Source organism: Schistocerca gregaria, chromosome 7 (assembly GCF_023897955.1).
Source record: "Schistocerca gregaria isolate iqSchGreg1 chromosome 7, iqSchGreg1.2, whole genome shotgun sequence".
NCBI lineage: Eukaryota > Metazoa > Arthropoda > Insecta > Orthoptera > Acrididae > Schistocerca > Schistocerca gregaria.
Window position 1 is genome coordinate 480,318,595 of NC_064926.1, and position 18,762 is coordinate 480,337,356.

At 42.2% G+C, this 18,762-nt stretch overlaps 1 protein-coding gene across 1 annotated transcript in view; it reads left to right on the forward strand.

Moving 5' to 3' along the window:
• The first annotated feature begins 3,259 nt into the window (after positions 1 to 3,259).
• Positions 3,260 to 18,762, forward strand: part of LOC126281919 (beta-1,4-mannosyltransferase egh) — a 250,276-nt gene continuing 234,773 nt past the window's right edge. The window contains exons 1-2 of the mRNA XM_049981248.1: positions 3,260 to 3,524; positions 4,321 to 5,153. Of these exons, the coding sequence (XP_049837205.1) occupies positions 4,350 to 5,153 (804 nt within the window). The 5' untranslated portion in view covers positions 3,260 to 3,524; positions 4,321 to 4,349. The remainder of the gene's footprint in view (positions 3,525 to 4,320; positions 5,154 to 18,762) is intronic.

Here is an 18,762-nt window from a genome sequence, read left to right on the forward strand (position 1 = left end):
GATTTACAAAATGGAGGAATTCGAAAAAGTCACTCAGAAACCTGGGTCAGTTGAGACTTAGTGGACAGGATGAAAAGGAAAGACAGACTGCTGTTCCAGTGCTTTTCATCCACCCCTCTTCCTTCCCCTTCAACCCTTCTGTCAAAAGTAGCCACTGGCTCTGGAAGATGGCAAATCTAAATAATGTATCTTTATAAGCGTGTTATCCTGCTGCCACTTGGTAAGTGGGTTTCTAATCTATTCAATGATATTATCCTTACATAACAACTGTATAGTATAATGCATGCAAAGTGCATCTGCCCCCCCCCCCCCAAAAAAAAAAAAAAATCCCATCCCCTAAAAGTCACTATATTTTCAAGTAAGTGGTACAACAAAATCACACATCAAATAACACTAAGCCCTAATTTCTGTTTGAGCAGCAGCACTCTTGATATTGGAAAGTACAGCATGTTGATTCAGTGGTGAGTAGCAAATAGCCAAAGATGGATATGATTATTTGGACCCTTCTAGTTTCCACCTATAAATTACTCACCACCCATTTCTTGATTGCCGGTGTTTATCTGTAAAATGTCCATGGTGGAACTTGGAAAGTGTCTAGATTGTGAACCTATATTTGTGTGCGCTTAGTTGATTTGCAAACAAGGGGCAATTCATATAGTTTACAATTTCTTCGACAGTGTTCACTTCAAAGAATTTGTGATATAGTTAATGACAGTTCTACATCTACATACATACTCCACAAACCATCATAAGGTGCATGGCAGAGGGCACTCTTGTACCATTACTAGTCATTTCCTTTCATGTTCCACTTACATATAGACCAAAAGAAAAATGACTGTCTAAAAGCCTCTGTCAAGCCTTGATTTCTTGCATCTTAATTTCATGATCCTTATGCGAAATGTATGTTGACAACAGTAGAATCGTTCTGCAGTCTGCAGATTCTCTAAATTAGCACAATAGTGCCTGCAGAAAGAGCATTGTCTTCCCTTTAGAAATTCCCATTTGAATTCAAGAAGCATTTTTGTAACACTTGCATGTTGATCAAACATACGGGTAAAAAATGTAGCAGCCCACCTCTCAATTGCTTCAATCTCTTCCTTGAATCTGACCTGGTGTAGATACCAAATTCTAGAACACCACTCAAAAATCAAATATTAGATTACAATCTATTCTGAGCCTTTCCTGATTGAATCGGACATTAAGAGGGGCAGATAGCATTAAGAGTAAATGATACATTGGTAACAGACATGTGCATGGTCGCATAATTTTTTAACAAGCATTTCATAACTGTTACTGAAAAAATTGGGGTTGTCAGGTTCAGTGGATGCCGAAATGGACTGCCTCAGAGTCATCATAAACAACTTCACAAACAAGAATATGTTACTCACTAAACCAGTAGAATTAATGTCCACCATACAAACTTTAAAATACAAAAAAAGTTCTAGTGGTTATGATAAAATACCAACAAAATTAATTAAATAGTGTGCTTCTGAGTTAATGGTTGAAATACACTGAAGCTAGGCCTCCGATTAAGAAAGGATATTTTTAAAAAATGCTGTGAACTTTCCATCAAATTTCACTTCTGCCAGCATTCTCTAAAATTTTAGAAAACCATCTGACAACACAGTGTCAATGTCACAATTTGGATTTCTAAAATCTTCTGTTATTGATAAGGCTATCTACACAAAGTGATGGCTCAAATGGCTCTGAGCATTATGGGTCTTAACAGCTGAGGTCATCAGTCCCCTAGAACTTAGAGCTACTTAAACCTAACTAACCTAAAGACATCACACACATCCATGCCTGAGGCAGGATTTGAACCTGTGACCGTAGCGGTCACGCGCTTCCAGACTGAAGCGCCTAGACCCGCTCTGCCACACGGTCTGGCTCATAAAGTGAGAATGTACTGTTATTAGTCATTAAATTACAAGCTAGTGTTATATTTTGTGATCTGTCAAAGGCATTTGTAAATCACTGTATCATGAGTAAATCAGAATATTTTGATGTAACAGGAAAAGCTGCAAAATGGTTCAAGTCCTATATCTCTGACAGGAAACAAAGTGTGTCATTAGAATGGACATGTATTAAGCTTTCGGGCATCATCCAAATGGAACTAATTACATGTGGCATCCCACATCATTCCATCTTAAAGGTCACTTACTTTGCATGAATACAGATATCCATGACCTTTCGCCAGCAACAGTACCGAAAGCCAAGTTTGTATTCTTTGCAAACGAAACAAACATCGTAGTAAATAGGAAATCAAGAGTCGTTAAGAGTTGAAATCTAATACAACGCCACACATACAAATTTTGCAACTGGACAACTGGCCTGGCAGAAAAATCTAAGAATAGGTTGGGCTGAAGAGCGTAAATGAGCATATTCTTGAAAAATGGTAGTACTATGGACACACACAAAAAAACTGCTTGTACATCACGTGGTTCGGTAGGTTCTAAACGTGAGCAAAATAATTACAATAATAATACATATATAGGGGCGCTGTGCAAAAACATGACGCCCTCCCCAAAAATACATCGCCACCACTACTATACATCCGCACAGATGCTGTTAAGCACAAAAATAAAAACGACGTACCGATATTAATTCAAAAAACATATGACAGGCATCTACAACTGAAACAAATAAAAACATTCCAGACTTAACATATGACAGCACAATTCATTTAGATTATTTATACATCTATCGTTTAAAACACTTCAAATAATATACAGTTGGCTCGCAGTCTTCACTAGTCGTTTAATTCATATTCCATAGATAATATCCCTGACAAAAGCATGACGTTGAATCTGACGAGGAAACATATTTACTTTCAATTCACTTATTCAAAAAGATTTTGGGAACCTATTGACACCAAACACCTCCACATTAACAGCCGATTGTATAATGTATAATAAATAATAATCCTTGTTAGCCATAGATATCAATGCAATGCTCAATGTTGTCACGACGCCAGAGTTAGTTTTTCTGTAGCTCAAAGTCATTTATAAACATTCTTTGATTGGCTTTAAAAATGCAGTATGCGTATATCGTTTTGTTCTCCCACCCATATATTTAATTAATCTATCTACATGAGAATTTCCGAAAGATTTATTTCGGAAAACTATATAAATAATATTTCACAGCCTCATCTTTAGTTTTATGTAATAAATGACTATTTCCTAAAATATGGTAAAATTTATTGAATAAACCGGAATGTGAAATTCTCTCCTCATTGTAACTGATTATGTGAAAGGAAAACAAGATGGATCTGTAGTTTCGTTTCGAAAACTTATCAGTGAGCGACACGACTCATAAAGAAGGCTGTGCATTCCCCACTACTGGAGTGTTGAAGGCAAGGCAACTGAAAGCGTCAGAAAATCGAAACGGCGAGTGCAGGTGCACTTGCCGGGTGGGCGGTTGCAGTGGGGTTATAAGAGTAGACAGTAGTGTGAGGTGTAGTGAGTGTGTGCATGTACAGTGTTTGTGTGGAAGTTTGTGCCTACCCAGTGTATCATTTGTCTCAGGTGAGAAACAGAATCCAGTGTGCTAAGCCATCCATTACTCAAGTGCTGGAATTCAGTCGCCAAGTTTTTTGTAGGATATATTCGTAGTGCCGGTGGGTTACTACTGTTGATTCTATTCAAATATTTGTAAACATAGTATGCTGATCGATTATGTACTGTTGTGGCAGGCTTACACAAGGCACTATTAGAGCGGCTGATGACTATATAAATGTGAAAATTATGATCGCGGAGAGAATGTTTTCTCTAAGAAGCAACTACTTTACAGGCGTTCGTGTAGGACATTAGTTACACACATGTATTGTAAATGCATAATGCAATGCATATATATGAATCCATTATACTATCGGCATCAGAACTGGCTAACGAGTAACGTGACGGCAAAGAAATGTAGCTCTCGGATGCTGTGAGCTTCTCCCTGTACCAGAAGACAGACTTTGTTAGACGTCGGGAAGCGAAAGGCAGTGTTCATTGCGCTAACGTTCTTAGTTTTTATATGTTTATAAAGTGTAGTCTTGCATTAGAGAGCAAGCGTTTCGAACTTTTGTAGGACCCAAAAGTTCGAAAGACTGGTACATTTGAGTGAGTTAACTTTTTACATCGTAAATTTAATAATAGTGCCGTAAACATGGTGAGAACAGCATTGCTGTTAACGTCGCAGTTTTTAATTTGTTGTGGAGGGTATTGTGTATAGAGTAGAATACTAAACCACTTTATACCCCTTGTTTATTTGAATTTTTTTCGTGGTTAAACGTTTCGCTAATTATTTTAACACATTCTTAATGTTTTCTCATTACAGATATCAGAATCAACAAGAACTAAACAGTCATGCTTAGCAGCAGAACGAAACACATCCTGCATTGCTGCCTACTGCTTACAGTAATAGCTGTCTTCGAAATTTGCACTGGTGGTATAAGATTAGGAAGTGACAAGCAACAAGATTTTGATCCCTGGGAACGCTACGGGTACTTTGGGGCATTCTCACTATACCTCATACGCCTGCTAACTTTCTTGCCACTGCCACAGGTGCTATTCAACTTCGCCGGTCTCACCCTGTACAATGCATTCCCCGACAAAGTGCCGCTGAAGGGTTCGCCATTGCTGGCGCCGTTCATCTGCATACGAGTCGTTACACGAGGTGACTATCCGCAACTCGTCCGCAACAATGTGGCTCGCAATATGACATGCTGCACGGAGGCCGGTCTCGAAAATTTCCTCATAGAAGTGGTGACCGACAAAGTGGTTGGGCTAGCAAACCACAGGCGGGTGCGCGAAGTAGTGGTGCCCGCGACCTACCGTCCGAAGAGCGGCGCCCTGTTCAAGGCCCGCGCACTACAGTACTGCCTCGAGGACGGAGTGAACATACTCGCCGACAACGACTGGGTTGTGCATCTCGACGAAGAGACTCTGTTGACGGAGAACTCCGTTCGAGGAATCTTGAACTTCGTCCTGGACGGCAAGCATCACTTTGGCCAAGGATTAATCACGTACGCCAATGAAGACGTCGTGAACTGGGTCACAACATTGGCTGACAGCTTTCGCGTTGCGGATGACATGGGGAAACTTCGGCTGCAGTTTTCAATGTTCCACAAGCCGCTCTTCAGCTGGAAGGGTTCATACGTTGTAACACAGGTAAGTATCTCCATATTACATTACATGGGATGGAAGGTATTACTCAAACTAATTTACAGACTATGTTCAGATACTGAGTTTTCAATATCTGCGGCAGAGGTTGTGATGTAGTAGATATATAACGTGAAATAGTTACCACCTACTAAATAAATTGTTTCATTATATGTTGTTGTTACTGGTTTCGAACAGCCTGTCTTGCTTTTAACTGCCAAGAGCATTTTAATGGTAAAAGCTGGAAATAAATACAAAAATAATTGCTATAACACGAGACGAAAACGCCAGAGTAAACACAAATAGCAATTAACTCAATTTCTTCACATCCCGTCGTCAATGAATCTTGGCATTGTTATTGAAATACGTAGTTAAACAAACTCTGATGATACATTTGATCGGTTTTGAATGCTAAGCAGTCGTTATCAAAACTCCAACAAAGTGTGTCACAGTGATGTGTTACAACTCAACGTCAGTCACGAAATACAAACTGCATACAATGGTGACCGATTAGCAGTGGTAACCAGTTAACTTTTTCCTAATATTTAGTTATGTCAAGGCATTTTCAATAAATATATATTCAAATATTTTTTTAATTTTAAAAGATAGGTTGGAATGTAACAATCGATCAACACACTGTCGTAAATCAACTGCAGGCTTCTGAACATGATATGACTATACGAAGCAGGAACGGCAAAAATCCAATGAACTGATCCATTTTTCATCAGTTTAGTGACTGATAGCTGTTGGCTGAAAACCAGTTTAAAGCCATATAGTCAAAGGTACCTTCAACTTGTCATCCAGACAGAATGTTTATTTTTATGTATTGGCCTAAAATTCGCACCGTTCCAGCTGTACTTTCCTTGCAGGTGAAATGCAAATTAATCTGTCTTTGCACTGACATAATAACTAACTGTGATAAAGAATTTATATTGTTCTTGGTTAGGTCTAACGCTTATTGGCCCGTGTTGTACTACTTGCGGGGGGGGGGGGGGGGTTTAGAATTTGGGTAAATGCTCTGGTTTGTGGATTGCTTCCCGGCCGGAGTGGCCGTGCGGTTCTAGGCGCTACAGTCTGGAACCGCGTGACCGCTACGGTCGCAGGTTCGAATCCTGCCTCGGGCACGAATGTGTGTGATGTCCTTAGGTTAGTTAGGTTTAAGTAGTTCTAAGTCTAGGGGACTGATGACCACAGCAGTTACGTCCCATAGTGCTCAGAGCCATTTGAACCATTTGTGGATTGCATTCCTATTTGTACTGTCAGGGTATACGAACGTACGTGATAAAGGTAATATAGTTACAGATGTGTTTTATACGTGAAACTGCCCCATAGAAATGCAGGAAAAATTCTGTACCGGCAGAAGCTCATTGAAATAAACTGTTCAGAAACTGACCGAGGGAATTCCAAAAACTGGTTATTAGGGAGAGATGTATGAATATCGTGCAGATGCTGATGTATTGCTTCGGTGGGTGTTGTCCTGATTCAAACAGCAAACACTCATCAGAGAATAATAATAATAATACTTTTCGTGCTCAATCCGTGACAGTAACTAAAGATCACTTATACGTGACAAACATCCTCTTTTGTGCGCTGCAGCGATTAGTGGACTCACAGTACCACGGATGCCCGCTGAACGGTCGTGCTGTTCCTTTGCTTGCAATATTGATCAGTAATGTAAGTTTGTATGCTTTCGCGGTGGGATTCAACCTTCATAAAAGTTTTCTTCGTCGTAGAATGAATGAAACCATAAGAATTGTATGGAAAATGTTTAGAAATGTTCTCTTATTACGGTGTTCTGAATTTATCATCTGTATTTGTCAGATGCAATTGTCTAACGGCATATCATCAGGCACAGAGGGAGAGGAAGATGAGGGTGCAGTATACATCGCCGACGAGGTCACGAGAGAGAGAGGAGAGAGAGAGAGAGAGAGAGAGAGAGAGAGAGAGAGAGAGAGAGAGACCCCAAGCTCAGAGTGGAGAAGGATTGGGAAGGAAAACCGGCCGTTTCCTTCCAAAGGAACCATCCCAGCATTCGCAATAAGCGGTTTAGGGAAATGGAAATCGCGGAATACCTGAATCATAATGGCCGGAAGGCAATTTGAACAGCCATCTTCCGGGAAAGAAAGAGCCTAGTGTCTTCTCTCTGTGCCACTTCGTCCAAGAGACTCGTGCAATATCGGTTTCCATAGATGAAGGTAATTAGTAGTTTCTGTATGAAGCCCTGGTATTTGGGCCCTGCCTTATCTCGAATAAGTTCATTTTCGGGCATGCCAGTGAGTGCGTCGTAGGGTCCTTTGCTGTAGGTGATTACATGGTTATTGTAATGAATGTAATTTTTGTTTCCCTGAAAATATTTCTAACGTTGTGTTATTGTTGTGAGCATGCTATTAGCGTCGCCTTCGTTGAGTACACTTGACGTACAAAGACAATCGTATTTCACAATTAAACGGAAATAAGCGTTTATTTTGTTCATTATCACAGTTGTTGATTAAAGGTATGGTGCCACGGAATGGTAGGTTTACAACTGTTCAGTATTGAAGAAATGCGATATTTTTTTATTTCGTTCGTACCAGTTGCATTGATATAAAGTTTTTGCTGCGGTGGTTTTCAAAAGGCATGAATAGCTTCTGCGCAGAAAGTTAAACTGTGGACAAGTAGTTCCATTCATATGAGCCTGTATCAATGAAAGTACTTGTTGCCTACATCTTAACTTTGTGTAGAGAATCTGTTCCTGCCTTTTGGCACCATATTATATGGCTAGTTACGGTTGATAACAAGATTTGTGGTTTGAAAATGAGCGTGTCGGCCCGAAACCGGGAACCCCTGCAGCAAAAATTGTATGTCGAAGCTGAGACGGACGAAATTAAATATTTTCCAATTTTCCCATTTTCACAGTAACCAGCCGCTGCACGTAGCGGTACAGCAGACAGTGTAAAGCGACAAGGAAAAGTAAATAACTATCTTCAACAGGCAACTGTATTTTGGGAGCAGAAAATATAAACTCTTTACAAATCTGCTCATAAGTAGCCGATAAAATTAGAATGCTCTAGGACGAGATCCCAATTTTTCGGTTAGTGAATAATAGTTATATATAATTAGTCGCAGAGATTAATGGTTACCACCTGATTAAATGCAACCTGAAGACTAAAATAATTATTCTAGTCGCAGAGCACACAAGTATCATGCCAACGAAGAATTAGACTGGATTTACTGGCCCCGTAAGTAGCCTAGTTTTATTGCGGCCACTTATCTCATTCTGTCAGTACATTCCACCTTTGTTACGGCGATTAGGATAAGACTTCCATCCCAAAACGCACGATGGCTTACACACAGCCGTTAAAGGAAGGAAAGATGATTTGGAGTTCGGTCGACGAGTTGGTCATTAGACACTAACAGGTCGGATTAATGAAGGAACTCTCTCGTGCCATTTTTAAAGGAACTGCCCTGAGATAAGCCTAAAGCTATTTAGGGTAAGCATGAAACCTAAATGTGAGCAACATGATGAGAATTTGAACCACGAACCTCTCCAATGCGCATCTGCCACTTCATCTTTGCGGAACCTCTGCTGTTGAAGATAACGGATTCATGAAAACGTTCTTTGTGTGTGGCAGCTGTCACGATCATATGATTCATTCGGTCACGAGTTATGCTTTTTTTAAATTCCTTTCCACTGAATGAAAACCACATTTGACTTACTAAAAATATAAAATATAGTACATATTTTTATAGTTAGTCAGGCCTTAGATTTATTAAAGTTTATGGTACGGTAACTGCTACATATTGTTGGAAAATGGTTGCTTCTGTATAAAAAGATAGATTCAGACAAGCTGTATCTGCTAACATACAATTTTTCTTTGTGTGGAGCCGCGTCATGTCACAATGTGAGGTTACTTGATAGATAACAAACTTCCAATTAGACTCTTAGAAAAGCCACTGCAGACAGGGAGGAAACACCCGTTTTATCTATCCAGCGAAAGTTTGCAAGACGATACGAATCAACCCACAAAAAACTTACGTTAACTTCGTAACTGTTTTACGACGTCCAAAAGTAATTCACCGAACAACCATCTTCTGTGTCCAAATTTGCACCTAAAATGTACATACCGAGGTATACCATTATAGCGAAGCGGAAAACACTCTTTTACTGCAGCAAATACAGGTTACCACACGCTTCCGATGCTTCTTTTATTATATGTGGCTTATTCTGCGCACCATCAAATCAGTGTTCTTATCGATGCACTGTAAATAAAGAAGATTCTTCTGTTATTCAGAGGTATTTATATTCCTCTCTCGTCAACTGTCATGTCAAGCTGCAAGCACTGATGCGTCCGTTTGTTGCAGCACTCTATAACGACTGAGCACCGTCACTAAAAACAGTTTTTTTTTTTTTTTTTTTTTTTGCCAGACTGAACGCTGAAAGGCATAATCAGCTTTAAATGATGATGATTTCTTTTTTTCTCTAGTGGTATATGCGAACGAACAGGTAGAACGCATTCAGCTATTTGTTTGCTGGGCGTTCGACTCTGTACTAAAAGGCCAAATGATGACAAAGGGTGCGGAGTACGGAGTACGGAGTGTCATTTCGAATATGTGATTAGCATGAAGAGTTTTGGACCAGCAGAACCCGGTGCTTTTGTACTGCACGGAAAGTGTAGAATAGAAACGAAGGCAATGTGCCTTAACGACAGCTGACGTTTTCAGTAACAAATATTTTGTTAGAATCGCTTTGTATGATAAAATATTCGCTTGTTTTTGCCTTTGACAAATGTGGTATGAATGTACAAAAAAAAGTCCAAAGCACAGGGACATCGCCAATCGGGAATACAGTTTTAGTAAGATGTAAGTACGTTTTATTATACAGTTCGTTACTTTGTCCAGTGAAATGTACCTGCATTTTGGTAAAATTTTGTCCATCAATATTCATGTGTACATAACTAATTACCTTTGTTTGGACGAAACATTTTGTGAACGGCCATACCATTGGTATCGTTGACATTAACGTGCCGACATTGTTAATGTGAATATTTTACGATAGTAAAGGATACTAACGTAATAAATTCACTGAAGATCGAAGTATGTAACATGATGTTCAAGTGACATTGTCAGTCCTTACAGGACTTGCCTTTCTTAACATGCATAAACGAATTATCACCTAGGATGAGCAGCGTTCAGATACGGTAGATATGTAAAGAAGCTGTTAGCCACAGGGAAGTATCATCAGTGCACGATTTTCTCTCTCTCTCTCACACACACACACACACACACACACACACACACACACACACACGATGATGTGGCTGTGAAGTCGTAAGAAAGTAAATCTCTTGCGAAGCTAAAGTCTCCGGTGGCCGAGTAAGGTTGCACGGCAGCAGACCAAGCTTTATACAAGTGGGTAAGCTGTACAGATTTGCAGATGTGGCTATGAAAACTCCCCCTCCCCCCTTTCTATTCACTCATTAACATAACCAGTTTCTCCCTTCTACTACGACTCAATTTATTACTTTCAAATTTTGAGTACACTTCTTCGTCTGATTCTTTCCTGGTTCCTTCCTGTCCATCTCACCTCAGCGAGTTAACAATGGGATGTTGCCGGCACCGGGACACTTGAGCTTTTTGAGCACATGTCATTGAACTATTCACACTATTTACTAGACTTGCCACTCTGTAACTTCAACTTGTTGCTGCAGATAAGGAAATCTTTCCAGAATGAGATTTGCACTCTGCAGCGGAGTGTGCGCTGATATGAAACTTCCTGGCAGATTAAAACTGTGTACCCGACCGAGACTCGAACTCGGGACCTTTGCCTTTCACGGGCAAGTGCTCTACCATCTGAGCTATCGAAGCACGAGTCACGCCCGGTCCTCACAGCTTTACTTCTGCCAGTATCTTGTCTCCTACCTTCCAAACTTTACAGAAGCTTTCCATTTCAAATAGTGCGATACAAATTTTGATAACCAACATAAGATGAAATAATGTTTGTCATTCTCGCTAAAACCCCAATGTCATTCTTATTTGATCGCTGTTTCTACTCAGTATCAGAATCTTTAAAACGTGCGAAATAAGACTAAACAAGAAAGTACAAAATATATCGGTGCAAGTTTTCTTGTACATTAAGCCAAACGAACACACACATACTTGAGAGAAAACGCACTTACATTTACGCAACATAGAATATTGAAGAATATACTTGTGTTAAATTGATAAAGTCTAGAACCTAGCGGAAAACGCGAAGGTAAGTAAAAAAAACTTTTGGTGTAGTGAGATGCAAACCTGCAACACATCACACCTCTTTGTTAGCTCTACCCTTTACGCTACACTAAACTTGGGTAATATGCGACATTTTCTTGTATGTTGCTATTTTCTGAAGGCTTTAATGGCAGACATGTTATTAACGGAGATTTACTAACAAAAAAAATCTTACCAAGAAAAATGTTTCTAAGGGAGTTTCAATGTACCTTTGCCACGAAACGACATACTCTAATAACATCCTAGATACAATTCGAAAGTTATTTTCGAGCATTATCACGTTTATAACTCCTAGCAGTAACGGAGGATTTTAGAGAGAAATTTTTCTGGTGCTTTGAAACGGTATATATTCATAGAACGTAAGTTGTAAAGTCTACCAAATGTCGCCTTTATCTAAAAGCTAATACCGCGTCTCTACTCTCTGTACTGAAGATATGACGCGCATGTGACGTAGAAGGCTCTTTCATCTCATTGGTATACGTTCAAACACACGTTCAGAATATGATATTGCGTTACACCAGGGGTGCTCGATCGCGATCGACTAGGTCGATCGCCTTGTATTTCTGAGTCGATCTTTCGAAACCTTTGCCCGAAATCAGTTCAAATAACCTGTTTTTGTAAAATACCAGTTTGTTGACAGTGTGTGTTTCGAATGGTATTTGAAGGTGGTAAATCGCACAACAGTGTCTCTGCCTCTTTCATCTCCACCTACATTTCACCACCTTTAACGCCCACATCAAACAATTGTATCTTCCTGGATGGCTAATTGTAACATTCCAAGTTTCCAGCGGAGATTTACTGCGGCGTGCTGTGCTGGTATTGAGGGGGGGGGGGGGGGGGGGAGGAGAGTGACAAGCTCTGCCTCCAGTGCGCAACAGCTACCTCTGTTTTGGAGCCTCCACAAAATGAACAACAATGTGCATAACGCCGTAGTGATCAGTTACATACCTCGTTGACATAATGGCTATTGGCTGCTGTCTCGGTTTCTTCGGCTGCTGTTCGTTTATTTTTCTGTCGTTTCACCAGCACGAGTGGCTGGCTTTGTGAAAGCTTCACCCTCCATTGGTGAAGGTGGACTGGCGTTGTCAAAACTTCACCCTTCATTGCTGCTGGTGGAGAACTGCATCAGCAATGGATTGTGAAGCTTTTGCCAATGCCAGCCACCTGCTCTTGCAAAAGGTCAGAAAAATCATCAAACGAACGTCGGTCGAAGAACCCGAGATAGCAGCGAGCAGGCAGTTTGTCACCAAGTGGCCACGAAAGTCGGAACAATTTAAATAGCTCTTGTTGTCGAAACAACTTGCTATTAGTACTGACATGTCAAATAATCGCCTCATCCCCCATTTTAGAAAAAGAAATGCGATCAAAATAGCGTAACAATACACACGACAGCGGCAGAAAAGCAAAGTTCGTCACCAATCCTTTTTCAACATTTATGAGGGCGAATATTCCAATATTTTTCACATGCATAATACACTACTGGCCATTGAAATTGTTACACCACGAAGATGACGTGCTATAGGCGCGAAATTTAACCGACAGGAAGAAGATGCTGTGATATGCAAATGTTTAGCCTTTCAAAGCATTCACACAAGGTTGGCGCCGGTGGCGACACCTACAACGTGCTGACATGAGGAAAGTTTCCAACCGATTTCTCATACACAAACAGCAGTTGACTGGCGTTGCCTGGTGAAACATCGTTGTGATGCCTCGTGTAAGGAGGAGAAATGAGTACCATCACGTTTCCGACTTTGATAAAGGTCGGATTGTAGCCTATCACGATTGCGGTTTATCGTATCGCGACATTGCTGCTCGCGTTGGTCGAGATCCAATGACTGCTAGCACAATATGGGATCGGTGGGTTCAGGAGGGTGATAAGGAACGCCGTGCTGGATCCCAACGGTCTCATATCACTAGCAGTCGAGATGAAAGGCATCTTATCCGCATGGCTATGACGAATCGTGCAGCCACGTCTCGATCCCTGAGTCAACAGATGGGTGCGTTTGCAAGACAGCAACTATCTGCACGAACAGTTCGACGAAGTTTGCAGCAGCATGGACTATCAGCTCGGAGACTATGGCTGCGGTTACCCTTGACGCTGCATCACAGACAGGAGCGCCTGCGATGGTGTACTAAAAGGACGAACCTGGGTGCACGAATGGCAAAACGTCATTTTTTTCGGATGAATCCGGGTTCTGTTTACAGCATCATGATGGTCGTGTTTGGCGACATCACGGTGAACGCACATTGGAAGCGTGTATTCGTCATCTCCTTACTGGCGTATCACCCGGCGTGCTGGTATGGATGGGTCCCATTGGTTACACGTCTCGGTCAGCTATTGTTCGCACTGACGGCACTTTGAACAGTGGACGTTACAGTTTCAGCAGGATAATGCACGACCCCATGTTGCCGGCGTTTCTGGATACAGAAAATGTTAGACTGCTGCCCTGGCCAGCACATTCTCCAGATCTTTCACCAATTGAAAACGTCTGGTTAGTGGTGGCCGAGCAACTGGTTCAATGCACCATTCACTACTCTTGATGAACTGTGGTATCACGTTAAGCAGCATGGGCAGCTGTACCTGTACACGTCATCCAAGCTCTGTTTGACTCAATGCCCAGGCGTATCAAGGCAGTTATTACGACCAGAGGTGGTTGCTCTGGGTACTGGTTTCTCACTGCGTGAAAATGTAATCACATGTCAGTTCTAGTATAAGATAATTGTCCAATGAATACCCGTTTATCATCTGTATTTCTTGTTTGTGTAGCAATTTTAATGGCCAGTAGTGTATCTTTAAACTGAGTAGTAGACCTAGAACGGTTTGTTTTTTGTGTAATTAATTTTCGCTATGGTGCTGTTTTTTGCTGAAACCTTACGAATTTTTATGCCAGTAGATCTCTAAATGGACTAAATTTAATGTAGTAGATGTCAAGCCTGAAAAGGTTGAGCATTCCTGCTCTAAACGTCCGGAAAGACACCCCGATGTGCCTTTTCCCCACTATGACGTCGAAGGATTCGCGCGGAACGTTGACGTTCGACTGTACGACCCGTGTGCCGACGGCTCGAGAGTCGTGGCGGGTTGCGCAACGCTGGTTGCCGAAGATAGGAGGAAGCGGCGCGCTGCCCTTGGAGGTCATCTGGTGTGGTAGGTTCGCCAGCCGCCGGCACCTGAGCGGACCGCGGGCTACTGGCCACGCCTCCCCACGGCGCCTCTCCGCAGAACTCCCGCTTCCTCCTCCACTAACTGCTACGTAGCGAGGTCGCGCTTTGCTCGAGAAGGTGGACTGCCATTCTACATATCCATACATACTTCGCAAGCAACCACACGGCACGTGTCGGTGGACACCTTATTCTACTGCTGGTCATCCCTTTTGCTGTTCCATTGTCTGATGGAGACGGCCTTGATGCAGTGGATACGCCGGTTCCCGTGAGATCGCCGAAGTTAAGCGCTGTCGGGCGTGGTCGGCACTTGGACCGGTGACCATCCTGGCCGCCATGCGCTGTTGCCATTTTTTTCGGGGTGCACGCAGCCTCGCGATGCCAACTGAGGAGCTACTCTACCGAATAGTTGCGGCTTCTGTCAACAATACCATCGTAACGACCGGGAGAGCAGTGGCCCTACTATCCGCATCCTCCACTGAGGATGACATGGCGGTCGGATGGTCCCGGTACGCCACTCGTTGCCTGACGACGGAGTGCTATTGTCTGATGGAGACAGGAAAAAAGTGTGTCTATATGCTTTCGCACGATCCCACATTTCTATTACCTTATCTTCGCGGTCTTCAAGCGAGATAAACATTGGTGACAACAGAATCGTTCTGCAGTGTACCGCACGTGCTGGTTCTCTAAATTTCCTCAATATTCTTTCACGAAAAGAACCTCCTCTTCCCTCCAGGGATTGCCATTTGTGTTCACGGTAGCACTTCCATATCAAATCTAGCCATATGCCACCGATTTGCTTCGCTGTCTTAAGTCAACTTGATGGGATCCCAAACACTCGAACAGTACTCAAGAATGGGTAGCACTAGCGTTATGTACACGGTTTTCTTTATAGATGAGCGACACTGTACTAAAATTCTCCCAATAAACCAAATTCGACTATTCGCCTTACTACGTCTACATCTACGTCCATAGTCCGCAAGCCACCTGATGGTGTGTGGCGGAGGGTACTTTGAGTGCCTCTATCTATTCTCCCTTCTATTCCAGTCTCATATTGTTCGTGGAAAGAAAGATTGTCGGAATACCTCTGTGTGGGCTCTAATCCTCTGATTTTATACTCATGGTCTGTTCGCGAGATATACGTAGGAGGGAGCAATACACTGCTTGACTCCTCGGTGAAGGTATGTTTCCGAAACTTCAACTAAAGCCTGTACCTAGCTACTGAGCGTCTCTCCTGCAGAACCTTCCACTGGAGTTTATCTATCATCTCCATAAAGCTTTCGCGATTACTAAATGATCCTGTAACGAAGCGCGCTGCTCTCTGTTGGATCTTCTTTCGCTCTCTCTTCTGTGAACCCTATCTGGTACGGATCCCACACCGGTAAGCAGTATTCAAGCAGTGGGCGAACAAGTGTACTGTAACTTACTTCCTTTGTTTCCGGACTGCATTTCCTTAGGATTCTTCCAATGAATCTGTCTGGCATCTGCTTTACCGACGATTAATTTTATATGGTCATTCCATTTCAGATCACTTCCAATAATTAATAGAATTAACTGCTTGCAGTTGCTGACCTGCTATATTGTTGCTAAATGATAAAGGCTATTTCTTTCTGCGTATTCGCAGCACATTACACTTGTCTACATTGATATTCAATTGCCATTCCCTGCACCAAGCGTCAATTCGTTGCAGATCCTCCTGCATTTCAGTACAATTTTCCATTGTTACAACCTTTCGATATACTACAGCATCATCCACAAATAGCCTCAGTGAACTTCCGATGTTATCCACAAGGTCATTTATGTATATTGTGAATAGCAACGGTCCTACGACACTCCCCTGCGGCACACCTGAAATCACTCTTACTTCGGAAGGCTTATCTCCATTGAGAATGACATGCTGCGTTCTGTTATCTAGGAACTCCTCAATCCAATCATACAATTGATCTGATAGTCCATATGCTCTTACCTTGTTCATTAAACGACTGTGGGCAACTGTGTCAAACGCCTTGCGGAAGTCAAGAAACACTGCATCTACCTGGGAACCCGTGTCTATGGCCCTCTGAATCTCGTGGACGAATAGCGCTAGCTGGGTTTCACACGATCGTCTTTTTCGAAACCCATGCTGATTCCTACAAAGTAGATTTTTAGTCTCCAGAAAAGTCACTATCCTCGAACATAATACGTGTTCCAAAATTTTACAACTGATCGACGTTACAGATATAGGTCTATAGTTCAGCACATCTGTTCGACGTCTCTTCTTGAAAACGGGGATGACCTTTGCCCTTTCCCAATCCTTTGGAACACTTCGCTCTTCTAGAGACCTACGGTACACCACTGCAAGAAGGGGGGCAAGTTCCTTCGCGTACTCTGTGTAAAATCGAACTGGTATCCCATCAGCTCCAGCGGCCTTTCCTCTTTTGAGCGATGTTAATTGTTTCTCTATCCCTCTGTCATCTACTTCGATATCTACCATTTTGTCATCTGTGCGACAATCTAGAGAGGGAACTACCGTGATTGTGTTTGTTCATCTCTCTCTGCAACGCGACACCTGCGCCGACTTTGACTGGACTGTGTGAAGCAGCTCACAACTAATGCCGTAATCGAACATTGAAGGATTGTTTTTCCTATTCATGTCCATTCAGTTACTTTTTTCGTCGTTTAGAGCAAGCTGTCATTCACACGCCTAATTAAAGTGTTTTTAAGTCATCTTGTATCGATCAAAAGTCACCCAACGACGACTCTGTCCCGTATACTGCAGCATCAGCAGCAAACACATAAGTCAGATCGTCATTGTACACAGATAACAAGATGGCTCTATCACACTTACGTGGGCTTTACTGACGATACCAATGTCTGTTGAAAATTTGCCTTCCAGGACAACGTATTGGGTTCTGTTTCTTAAGAAGTCTTAGAGCCACTCACAGTATCTTGAGAACAAATTCCGTTTCTTCGATCTTTTATCAATCTGCAGTGTGCCGCTGTGTCAGATGCTTTCAGGTAGTCTAGGCATGTGAAATCTCCCTGTCACCCTTCATCTCTGGCTCGCAGGGTATCGAACGAGAAAATGATGAAAATAAGAGGAAGATTCAGGAATTGAATTAAAATTTATGGTGAAAGGATATCAGTGATACGATTCGCTGATGACATTGCTATCCTCAGTGAAAGTGAAGCATGATATGCTGAATGGAATGAACTGTCTATTGAATACAGAATATGGATTGAGAGTAAATCGTAGACATGCGAAAGGAATGAGAAGTAGCAGAAATGAGAACAGCGAGGAACTTAACATCAGGATTGCTGGTCACGAAATAGATAAAGTTAAGGAATTGTGCTACCTAGGCAGCAAAATAGCCCTCGACGGACAAAGCAAGGTCAACATCAAAAGCAGACTAGCATTGGCAAAAAGGGCATTCCTGGCCAAGAGAAGTCTACTAGTATCATAGGCTTTAATTTGAGGAAGAAATTTCTGAGAATGTACGTTTGGCGCACAGCATTGTATGGTAGTGAAATATGGACTGTGGGCAGACAGGAACAGAAGAGAATCGAAGCGTTTGAAATGTGTTACAGACGAACATTGAAAATTAGATTGACTGATAAGGTAAGGAATGAGAAGGTTCTGCACAGAATCGGAAAGGAGAGGAATATGTGGAAAACACTGATAAGGAGAAGGGACAGGATGATAGGACATCTGTTAAAGCACCAGGGAGTGACTTCCGCTGTGCTACAAGGAGCTGTAGAAGACAGAGACTGTAGAAGACAGAGACTGTAGAAGACAGAGACTGTAGAAGACAGAGACTGTAGAAGACAGAGACTGTAGAAGACAGAGACTGTAGAAGACAGAGACTGTAGAAGACAGAGACTGTAGAAGACAGAGACTGTAGAAGACAGAGACTGTAGAAGACAGAGACTGTAGAAGACAGAGACTGTAGAAGACAGAGACTGTAGAAGACAGAGACTGTAGAAGACAGAGACTGGAATAATTGAGGACGTATGTTGCATGCGCTGTGTCGTCCGAGCAAGTACTGTTGTCCGAACAAGACACAGCCAGGGCAAAAGCACCACAGGCGCAAAGATGCGAGATGGTGGCAGTGCCACAGAGACTCGCGAGTTCCACGAGCGGCGCTGAGGATGAAGATATCGACTTCGCCTCAGGCAATTGCCGACCGAGTACAATTCGCCAGTGACCGGATGACAACGGACAGAAGCCCACTTG